General features: G+C 46.7%; 6 protein-coding genes across 6 annotated transcripts; 2 read left to right on the forward strand and 4 right to left on the reverse strand.

The window, feature by feature from the left end:
* Positions 1–161: 161 nt before the first annotated feature.
* N7506_001656 (uncharacterized protein) lies at positions 162–437 on the reverse strand (the record flags this gene model as incomplete). Its single annotated transcript, XM_056950952.1, has 1 exon — positions 162–437. The coding sequence occupies one exon, from the start codon at positions 435–437 to the stop codon at positions 162–164; it is 276 nt and encodes a 91-aa protein (XP_056816867.1).
* Positions 438–4,256: 3,819 nt separating this feature from the next.
* N7506_001657 (uncharacterized protein) lies at positions 4,257–4,703 on the forward strand (the record flags this gene model as incomplete). The annotated part of the gene is made up of 2 exons (XM_056950953.1): positions 4,257–4,468; positions 4,562–4,703. 2 exons carry the CDS (start codon positions 4,257–4,259, stop codon positions 4,701–4,703), a joined length of 354 nt encoding a protein of 117 aa, XP_056816868.1.
* A 263-nt stretch (positions 4,704–4,966) lies between these two features.
* Positions 4,967–5,194, reverse strand: N7506_001658 (uncharacterized protein; the record flags this gene model as incomplete). Its single annotated transcript, XM_056950954.1, has 1 exon — positions 4,967–5,194. One exon carries the CDS (start codon positions 5,192–5,194, stop codon positions 4,967–4,969), a length of 228 nt encoding a protein of 75 aa, XP_056816869.1.
* Positions 5,195–5,881: 687 nt separating this feature from the next.
* N7506_001659 (uncharacterized protein) lies at positions 5,882–6,709 on the reverse strand (the record flags this gene model as incomplete). Its single annotated transcript, XM_056950955.1, has 1 exon — positions 5,882–6,709. One exon carries the CDS (start codon positions 6,707–6,709, stop codon positions 5,882–5,884), a length of 828 nt encoding a protein of 275 aa, XP_056816870.1.
* Positions 6,710–7,890: 1,181 nt separating this feature from the next.
* Positions 7,891–8,877, forward strand: N7506_001660 (alpha/beta hydrolase; the record flags this gene model as incomplete). Its single annotated transcript, XM_056950956.1, has 1 exon — positions 7,891–8,877. The coding sequence occupies one exon, from the start codon at positions 7,891–7,893 to the stop codon at positions 8,875–8,877; it is 987 nt and encodes a 328-aa protein (XP_056816871.1).
* A 24-nt stretch (positions 8,878–8,901) lies between these two features.
* Positions 8,902–10,829, reverse strand: N7506_001661 (fungal specific transcription factor domain-containing protein; the record flags this gene model as incomplete). Its single annotated transcript, XM_056950957.1, has 2 exons — positions 8,902–10,740; positions 10,779–10,829. The coding sequence occupies 2 exons, from the start codon at positions 10,827–10,829 to the stop codon at positions 8,902–8,904; spliced, it is 1,890 nt and encodes a 629-aa protein (XP_056816872.1).
* Between the last annotated feature and the right edge of the window lie 348 nt (positions 10,830–11,177).

Here is an 11,177-nt window from a genome sequence, read left to right on the forward strand (position 1 = left end):
AGCACTGAGTCTTATTATATCATATTCCCGCCGAATGTAGATGGATGACACCGGTCATCACAAAATACATTCCGATCACAAACAAAACAATGGCTATTCAAAGGTGCCACAGTACTCATGAGCACACAGTTGTCATTGTTATAGTCCCCGTAGTATGATGCTCAAAATCGCCCTGAGTTATCCCCAATCGACCAAGTTGGACCAGTCAGGTTATGACGGCGGAAAATCTCTACCGCATCGTGCAACGACCGCTTCGTCCAGTCGGCGTCGGCGTGACGTCCATACCACTCAGTAGCAAAGTTCCAAATTTGCTCAATTGGCCGCACATCTCCTTTCGGGATACCCCTTGTAGAGCACCACTCGTCCACCTCAGCTTCGTCGCGGAACAGTAACTGGACCGAGCAGGTATAAATCACATTGTCCCAGGCGTTGCGCATTGGGATTGGAAAGTGGATGACATAATCCTTGTCGAGGAGCTCGTGGCATGTGCGGCGTGAAACAAAGTTTGCGAAGGTTTTTTATTCTTTCTCCACTTTGACCTTCAACTACACAAGTGCCTGCATCGCCTATGCTGTCGATGAATCAAACATCTGTCTTCGTCCCTTCAATAGTCTTTAGCAGTATCTTCAAGTCATCTCACCAGCTACTCCTAGTATTATCTTTGGTATCGAATTTTTATAACCACACTCACTGATGGTAAAGTTCAGCATTTCATGGGAATTTCTGCACAAATCTAGCTTTTCATAGAGCTGATCTACAGAGGTCCACTTTTCTAAGGGCGCGAACTTCTGAGCAAATGTAATTTGGAGCGTTGAAAGGCACAAGTTCTCTATGAAAACAATGCAATCCAAGTCTTTCAGACAAAAATTCAAACCACTATTCCCCTAACATAATTGCTTCGACCAACATACTATCTATTAGCTTTGGTTGCACTGGCTGGCATTGTGCTCTGTTGAGTAACTAGTAATTTCTTTGATATTATCATCCCGCGAATATCCGGCTCGAAATTCTCTCCGAGCTCAGGTGAGGTCGGCAAAATGCCCGAACTCCAGTGTCACCTCACCACTAATGTTTGGATCCACACCTTACAGCGCGCTCTTCCCATTTCATTATGTTGCTGTTGAATGAGCAATTTCACAGCAAATTAAATAGCAAAAACATACAACAGTGAGGATTCGCTGGTGGTCACCCACCCAACTACTAACTCACCGGCGTGTGGCTTAAGTACGGCTGAGCGGACGGGAAGCCCTGTTCTCCACACCCTGTGGTCGTATGTACCAGATTGAGCCTTTGGGCTGTACAAGTTCCTGTACAAATTTCCTGCGGCCTTTGATTTTCAGTAAGATAGCCAGGGAAATCTGTGAGTCAGATAATTGAAATGCATAACTCTGCTGACCCCATAGGGAAGAAACCCTAATGTGAATGAAGCCCCCCTCACTTCTTTAAAAACAACCAACTAAACCGGGCGGATGTTTCCGAGTCCGCTGACCATACCTATCGATGTGGGTTTGAATGTATATTATACAAGCCTCAGTGCCGCGCTCACGCGCGGCCAAAAAGACGACGATAGTTACTTGTAAATAGGTGTAGTTATGTATTAGCTCAATCTCATATTTCGATTGGTAAAGAAACAGAACTGTCAACTTTGGGATCTTTTTTTTAACTGTCATTCTAACTATCTTTCTGACTACTCCATGCTCTGTATTTTTTAAACTGTCTTTTGAACTATCTTTTAAACTGTCTTTTTAGCTGCCCATTCAAAGTTCCAACTAATTGTACATACAGTTAACATTCGATTGGTCGAACCTTCGATTCAAGCCAAGCCGTGAAACATGATTGGTCGAGGGAGCTAAGCCGTGAACAGAGAATTATACTTAGGGGATAAAGCAACTTTGGTCTTGGATTTCTCGAAAGAACAGAAACCTCAGTAAGAAATATACGTATTTCTATGAATCAACTCTTTGATGGATGTAGACTAGATGAAGAGCAAAAGATCCCTGGTAGATCTTAACATTTTACGATAGATATATCATTAAAGAATGTGTCAATTTTTGTGATCAACACTAAGAGGTAGTAGGTAAACGGCGATTACCACAACTAGCTCGGTCCTCAAATGGTTCTCGATAAAGGATTATTCAATACACGCGTACAAATCATTCCCAGGTTCTTTGGTCGCATTGCCAAACATGTACTCATTATCGCCACACCTAATTCCTACAAGGGAGGCCCATATCTAACTCATAGATTAATGTCATTTTTTGAGCGTCAAACTCCCAAAAAAGGGGTTACCTGAAGAGAAACTCAGCAACCAGACCGACAATACGCCTCGAGATCAGTCTCATTGAACGACACCAAGTTCACAATCTCAGTTTCGGTGATTAGACCCGGACATACGATCTCGCTCGACCAAACGGCTCGACAGCCCACTGGAATAGCAGTTCCAAGCTTCACGAAGAATTCCAGATCTTGGGGGAAAATCGCGCGTGTGAACAATAAGGAAACTAAAAAAAAGGCAATTTGCCCATTCGAAATATTTACTTGCTGTAGACCTGGGGCATATGGGGTATCAGGGGCTGCACGTGATCTAAGAACTGCTTGGAGGGTTTGTCACATCATGCACCTTTTCTTCTTTCTTTCTTTATTTTGTTTCAAATCTAACAAATGAAAAGGGCCAGTCATCTTTGCCGATGTGCGGCGGGCGGGGTTCATTGTCATTTGACCATTGCACCGCCTTCAAACATCGCAAATATCCACCACAAGTGCTCCTATCCATATGCGGTTTCTCGCACCACCATGGGATCCAAGAATTGCGACTTGCGAAGTGTTTACGCTACACCTGCTTCTCAAATTTACCTCAAAGGTTTACTGAGTCTTATCCTTGACCTTTCGTTAACAGTGGTTGGAAACAATGTCTCCTTATGACCAGCCATCAACTCAAACTGCACGATGTGTACAGCAGAAATTTTGCAATCGTACTGCTTCTCGATGTCCAATATGAGGCATAAATGACTAAAACAAGTACGCACTACATTTTACCTGCATTTTGTAGTGCAGTAGCTAGAAAGTATATACCCTTGCAATGATGGACATGGTTCCACAAGGCATTGCCGTAAATACATACCGAAATAAATTGGATTTGCTACAGCTTACGTTTCAAGCCGAACAGATCACCTGCCGAGCTCGGAGTTATATCATACAGAGTTGATGCGCCAGTGTAGTCGTCTTTTTTGGAATATAATGCCACCAAATTACAGGAGGTCTTCAGAATTAGCTGCTCGACAATGATATTTTAGACCTCCACAACTTGATAATACCGCAGCTTGAGAGAAGCTCTACTAGCTCCAGTTTCATGCATATATATTCTACGCCCTTTTAAAGATTCAGTTAGTACCAACATATTACATCATATGTTGTACAGCATTCCCCGCTTCGAAATAGCGTGTCTGAATATTCAGAAGGGTCCGGCCCGCCTCTGTCGCTGCAACTTGTCGATCATTATACGATCCAGGCATAGTTGCCAGTGGGCTAGTTGCATAAGCGGGGGCTGCATCTTCGGGGTGGCTTATATATGAGAGCTGAACCTTTGAATATGACTCGTGTAGCCACAGCGGGGTTGCATCATAGCTGAAATGTGGAGACTAGGCCGATCCGCACAGCGTTTATGTCATTTGTCTAAGTTGTACTCCGTACTCCGTACAACCGGTTGTTAAGTGCTGAGACTATATTCAGCCTCGATAATATGATATTTGTATACAATTAGCAAGATCTCAAACCAAATAATTTTCTAGAATCGCCGTAATGAATGAGTGTGACACTATAGCATAGCCTTTAGTGAAAAGGACTGTGTCGTTTGATGGGAAAAAGCAAGCCCATTCAGCTCAATTAAATGCAGCAACGCGGGCCGAGAAGAACGAGATTGACCCCTCGGCTTATGGAGCCAATTTTGAAGACAGGATGAGTTTCACTATTTGATTGGACTGTAGCAACTTGGATTGCGAAAGACCTGAGCTGGTGGGGATGCGTCATGCATAGGAAACAAGAGAGCTGAAGGGTTGCCTCACCCTGGGAAGTTTGCAATGCAGGGCTGCCTCGCCTAGACTGCTAAAGAGGAGGCCTGGCAGAGAGCATCGCAACATATAAAGGAGGCCATGTTCCCTCCTAAATCAATTCATTCCTCATCAACAATTGAGTTCCCAAAAGCCCTCTGACAATCCAATTTATCAAACCGCCCTTTCCATCCATAAGACCCATTCAATATGTCTCACGCTCACAACACCCTTGGAAACGACGAGTGGTTGCTCAAGGGCAACAGCCTGTGGAGTGAGAATGGCGTCTACGAATTCAGAATGCAGCAAGACGGCAAAATTGTTGTGTACGAGAACGGCAGCCCAAAGTGGCAAAACACCAAGCAGCAGCGCGACGACGTGAAGGGAGTCAAAATGCAAGCAGATGGAAACCTGGTCGTCTAGTAAGTTTACTCCCTCTCTCCATTCTATTATTTTTTCCATGCGGTGTATTACTTTATAGAGGAGCTCCCTTTGGCTGACAAATTCATGTGCAGCGCCGACAATGGTGAAGCAATCTGGCACTCTAACACCGCCCCCAAGAAGGACGTCATCCTTGTCATTCAGAATGACGGCAACCTCGTTCTCTACGAGGGCAACCCAGTCTGGGCCACCTCGACTACCCCCACCGCTGAGTGAAATATCACTGAGAGACAGACTCTGGAAGTCGAGTATCAAAGGGAAAGGTGGAATGAAAGAGCTGGAATCAAGGCAGTGAAGGTCTAGATTGACAAACCGTAAATAAGTATTTACTTTGCCCCTCGCTTGTCAATGAACGAATGAACTATGCCACAAAATACCACCTTGTAATCCTTTAAGGGCACAGTTACCTTGTTGCAAGAAGAGTAGAATTAGAGTGGAAAGACAATGCCATAAGGTGAGTTTGATCCTGTTTCTGGCTTTTACCACTCAAAATTGTTAGTGTTGCCATAGACTCGGTGGATAGAGAACTGATTGGGTTGGGGCCGATGTATGCCTGATGGCTGGTTTGCGTTTGTCTCGCTACCGCCGCGTGGATTGAAAGAGTTGGTGTGATTGTCGAACCAGATTCCATCTCCAAGTCTGAACTCGTCTCGGGCAGCGTCGATTTTGCATAGCTCTGCAATAATATCACGGACGTCATCTTCCATGACGATTCGCTCGTAGTTCTCAAGACCTTGTTCACTGCTAATTGAACGGAGACCGAATCGTCCGGTATCCTCCTCAAGCGCAATTAGGGGGGTAAACAATCCCGGGGGGGGATGGTCATGTGCGCGCGTGCCGGGTACCTACACCTCGATCCTGACAGATAAAGATCTCTTCTTCTTCTCTTCCTCTATAAATTTGTTGATATCGTCATTTTGGACCTTCAAATACCATTTTACTTTGTTGTTTTGCTAGCTTGACACTGTGTGCCTAGGTCGTTGCCAAACTCTTCCCTCCCGTACCGGTAAAATTTTGAAAATAATTGCTGTCGTGAACTACCCTTGCCTCTAATGAGCGACGTGTACATACGACGATCAAGAGAATACGTGACGCTATTCCAGAATATACTAGCTTGGACGAGAACTGCACGAAATTACTACCACAATATCTAACCACACCCAATTTACTAACACGAACTCGCAGTGAGCGATGATAATGCGATTTCTTTGTATACACCCTAAGCCATATAACTGGTGATATATAGACTTTTCGTTTCTGTATGCACCTGATTTCGAGGTAGAATTTCATTATCTGCAAAATATGATACAAAGGTTGTAATCGGTAAATACCTTGGAATCATCGGAGTGTGATTTGATCAGATGATTCAAAATCGGATCAACGACGAGGGGAAATTATGCAAGAATGTAAGTGAGGCCGGCGAAAAGGGCTGTCAGCGATGTCACTCCCACAGGTAGATGCACTGCGCTCGCATTGTCTGCCGCTGGATTCTTCTCATCGGAATCCTTCCCATCTGTAGAACCTTTGCCACCTGTACTGATATTCAAAGAAGCCGAGATGTTGGAAGCTGTAGCAGCATCTAACTTGACAGCACAAGGATCCACGGTAGCCCATGGTGACTTTCTCGAAATCACCGCACATTTGTCAGAGCCCCAGTCGGCGCTTTCTTCTGCGTCCAGAGTCCCCGTAACGTTCCAGGCTGCGCTAGCTGTGCCACAGGCTCCCTTTTTGGTAGCGGCGGTGAGGTCAGGCTCCGCGGCGCCATTCTTAACGGTGAAGACAACCTGAGAAGTCGTTGAATTCTGCGTGTAGAACAAAGGTTCACCGCTAGTCCCCTCACAATATCCATAGTTGACGAACCAGGTGACTTCCCAAATTCCCTCAGTATTGGCCCCGTCGGTTTTGTTATACAAGAAGTAAGGGTCGCTGTCAGACGAGCTGATTGAGTTCGAATCAAATTGGCTTGGCTCGGTGATGTTCACATAATCCCGGTAGGGCGAAATGAACCAAGAAACATCCACTTTGAGTGGCGCAACCAGATGCGGGTTCTGAACGGCAAACACGAGGGGCATCTCCTCGGAGGGCGCATACGTCTCATTGCGTGGAAAGATCAAGTCGACTCCGAAGACGCCCGATGTAGCCGAAGCTCCCATCACCTCAGTGCAGACCCCCAAGGCCAGAAGGGAACCCAGGTATAGTTTGTTTTTGAACGTAGTATACATCGTTTGTCTTTGGGAGATCGGGGATCTGAAAATGAAAGGAGAAGGAGAAAAGGCGATCACTTCAATTTATATAAACAATTTCTTTATAAGGGGGCCAGAAGTTAATCAGGGCAACAGACCAATGAGGGTATATCATGAACACAATCTCTGGGGTCATAGGGCACCCGATCAGGGGCCGTGTGCTAAGATTGGTGGGAAAGAAACAGAAAGACTAGAAAAGAGGAGACAAACGGATATATCCGCGGCATGTCTCACCTGCAAATACTACATGAGACCCTTGTTTGCCCACCAACGCCCCATAGTTCCTTGGCTTAATCTTACCCACGTTCTCATTTCCTTCCAGGGAATCATGAAGGTCACAGCGCCAAGACCTCCAATAGCCCCAAAATATCCATTGAATACCGGTGAAAACGAAAAAACAATTGACACTCCCTTCTGTCTTCATTGCCTTCGATAGAAAGTGACAAGAAACTGTTAGCCCGGGGTGGCGAGGTCAACGTACCTAAGCTAGCTGTTTAGTGGCTTGGCAGGGCGAAAGGCCTCAACTGGCGTATCATCAGGGTCAAAGTCCAAAGTTGAATCACATCGACTTCTTCAGAAGTGAACCCGAGAAATTTGAAAGAGAAAATTTACTGGACTATACAACTCTACAAGAAAATGGAAACTGCAAAATTTGATTTAGCTTTCCTTGGAAAGGGCTCTGACCCTCTCTCTTGCTTTTTTTTCTTATGCATTTGATGAAGACAGACTACGGAGTAGGGTCAAACAGTTTCATTCAAGACTTACTATGAATGTACTTTCTGCGACTGCTTGAACATCCAGTACTCCGTATAGTTTTTAATAATAATCTTCTAATGGTGGATAATAAGGTCCAGAGCTCACTCAATGTGGATTGGCTCATCGGCGTTAGCCTCCAACCCGACCCGCTTTTATCGGCGATAACTGGATATGCCCGAAAACGGACCTACAACAGCTAATATGATTGGAAATTGCAGTGTTGTCCATTGAATACAATGCGTCATTTTCCCATGGGGCCGATGGTGAACCGTTGGAGGACCCTTCTGCCGTGGTATAACGCCGATGACCTTGGTTATTTAAACCCGGCAAGATATACAGCTTGAGAACATCCGGATCTCTTCAAGCAAACTTGATAACCCAGTTTTCGTTGAATCAAATTCAATATGCCCTCTCACGGTCAATATACCACTGAAAATGTCAAATATCCCTCACATGGAGAGACTGTCAGTGGGGTCCTTTTTCGTCCCACAAATGTCGCAAATCCACCCGGTGTTGTGATTACCGGCCCGTATTCTTTTGTGAAAGAACAGGCGCCACTGCAATACGGAACCCGCCTCGCAGATGAAGGCTATGCCGCATTGATCTTCGACCCCCGTACTGTTGGCGAAAGCACAGGCCAACCCCGACGACTGGAGAACCCGAAAATGAAAAACGAGGATATGGTCGCAGGACTTGACTACCTATCGTCACGCGGCGATGTTGATCCAGCCCGGCTATTCTTGGTCGGTATCTGTCAAGGCGGTCCCGAATCCCTGGATGTGGCATCCTACGATAGCCGGGTTGCAGGCGTAGCCTCAGTCTCCGGATACTACCGAGACCATGAGACCGACATCTACATGATTTGCGCTGGGTGTGTAGCTTGGACACCTGGCGCTGATATCGCGGCGATGAAAATGCCTACACCTGAACAGGGAGAAGCTCTGTACAAAGCACGCCTTGAGCGAGCTAGAGAAGCTCGTGAATTGTACGACAAGACCGGGGAAGTGGTATACCAACCGCTGGTTGATCCGAAGCCCGCTGACCCTGACACCGGGTCACTAGCCGGTCTCCCAGGACCAGTTGTTTGGTCCTGGTATGGGCCGTGGACTCTGAAGGGATTCGAGAACCGATACGCGGTGATGAGCGATTTGGACCACTTCGATTATACCACTGTGCCTGGTGTTGCTAAGCTGAACAGACCGGCGCTGCTGATTCACGGCGACAACTGTATGAATGCGACTGCTGCTAAGCGTCACTATGATTCCATTCCCACAAGTCAGAAGAAATTGATCTGGAACAACGAAGTTTCCCACTTCCAGCACTATGACCAGCCGGATTGTGTTGATCGCAATGTTGGGGACATCGCGGCCTGGTTTGCTGAGATTAAATAGTATGCAATTGACAAGAGATAAATTTCAGTGCTCAAACTCGTTCATCATATCCCAGAAGCTAGCATCTGAGAAGGTGCCTTCAAATTTCCAATTCTCTGTAAAGTTGACAGTGGGCAGGTCCACGGGCAAATGGTCCGGTGCGTTCATGAGGGGGATTTGAGTCGAAATGTGATCGAAGAACAGATCATGGGTTGGGCGCGGAGGTGAGACAACGTCAAGAGAGAAATCCGGTGGTGCGCCATTCGAGTTATAGCCATTGCTGTTGAGAGGAGTCCAGTTTACATTGTTGAAAAATGCTCTAGTGTCCTCGGTTTCCGAGGAGGTGGGCCGAAGTTTTAAGCGATGGTACAAGCTGTACACGACACCATGTGCTGATTTTGCCATGGGATTGGATTGACCAATGATCTCCAGCCTTTGTATCCCTTCTTCAACAACAATTATAGATTCTTCTCGTGTTTCGAGGTCCTCATTCGGAAACACCAGACAGACTGCTAAAATGAGAACAATTGCATCGAAAGAGGCATAGACCGGATTGAACACCTTGCGCTGGTGCGGCTCCGACCGTTGAAATAGGCGTTCCTGTGCCTGAAGAATGGATATTCCAGATTTGACGGCTTCTATGCGACTGTTGGCACTAGAGAATATGAATGGTCGATGAAGCGTGAGAACAACAAGGTGAATGAGCGAGGACAATCCTTCTCTGGCGGCGGGTAGCCATTGGCACCCGTTTAGTTGATCAAATCTCGTATCTGGGTTTTGAAGACGGCACCAAGAGGGCAGAGAGTGAATGTTGGTATTGATTGCGGCGTGAATACGTTCGACCGTGGGATAGTCTTGGGAATCAGAGCCGTCAATTTCCATTTTGTGAATGTCCTTGAAATATTGATAGGCCACCGTATAGCCGGCGATGATAATATCGAATGGTCGAGGAACATCAGTCTTGCTTTGCCAATGCGAGAATAAATTTTGTCGCCTTGTTTCGTCTTCTATGGTGTGAGAAAAACGATGTATTTGAAGGTCGGTCGCAGTCGGCCGGCCGAGAACGACAGCCATGTGAATGTCCCAGATGTGCAAGATGACCCAGATCTTGTGACCAACAAGACTGGCATTGTATCTCTCGTCTCCTGTTAGAACTGGAGGTTGCTCGGATATAATTCGCCCGGTATGTAGGCCAATTTCCTGTGCATCGCGGATTGTAGTCCCAAGCGTATGCCAGGCTTCAACAACTTTGCCGCTACTTTTCAGAAAGGAGGCTCGTAGTAAGCCTGCTTGTACCGTGGCGATCTTGATGTTGCTTTTCCCCAGAAGTGCAAGTAGCTGGGCGCCTGTATCGCTGTATTCGGCCCCAAGATCATGAAAGGTCATACCAGACATGGTGATAAGAGAATTTATCGTCTCATCATAAGGAGAGTGAAAGAGGAGGGCGTGTGCGAGAATTTGAAACAGTAGTGCTGGAAACACAAGGGTTTCTTGCGCCAACCTCCCGAAGCTCACTTGAAGGTCAGAGTAAGAAATATTTCCCCAGGCCTCTAGTCGTTCTTGAAAAAGTACCTCGTCAAGCAGGTCATACTGCCAATTAATGCTGGAGAAGAAAGTTTGGGCCAAAATGTCGATGCAGGCCTTCGAAGGCAGCTGGCGGACTAATTCTTTGTACTTGCGGTCGGCATCGGGTTGGAAAGAGGGCTGACTCGTGACAGTGGGTCCAACCAAGCTGGCTTCTCGACCTCCATACAGCTCTGCGGTCCGTAGTAGGCTCAGGGAGTTTTGATTTCCATGGGTGGAATATCCAAAGTCTCGGATCTTGTCCTGAAGCTCGCTACCTGGTTGAGGGTCCGGTCGAGCAGGGGGGCTCAGATACACAGTCTCGGTGCTAAAACTGGATCCTGAGGGACCACTCTCACCGGAGCTGCTTTGCGTGGCACGGTCTCCCTCTCCCTTCGGCCCAGCGTCATAATGACAAAGATCCTGCAGTCACCAATTAGACCATGATCAAGGTAGTGTTGGAAAGTATGGATACCTGCACTTCTCGCTTAATGCAATTGCAACATGGATGCTGGCGGTCGCACTATTTGATGCTTAGTAGATTTCCTGCGTAGCTCTCTGGTAGGGGTTCTTGCTTTTTGCTTGCGTCGATGGCATTCACTACAGGAGATGACAATTCTCCTCCTTGCTTGAGGCCTATGCGGCTCGGTGGCGGAGTGTGCCCTTGGCGGGGATAGCCTGGGTGCCATATTGTGCAGAAATTCGAGCAGTCATCGGATTGTGAGGCTGAAAGGGATAGAATTCAAGGGATGGAGGGG

The sequence above is a fragment of the Penicillium brevicompactum genome (assembly GCF_028827555.1).
Source record: "Penicillium brevicompactum strain IBT 35665 chromosome Unknown utg000001l_segment0_segment0, whole genome shotgun sequence".
NCBI lineage: Eukaryota > Fungi > Ascomycota > Eurotiomycetes > Eurotiales > Aspergillaceae > Penicillium > Penicillium brevicompactum.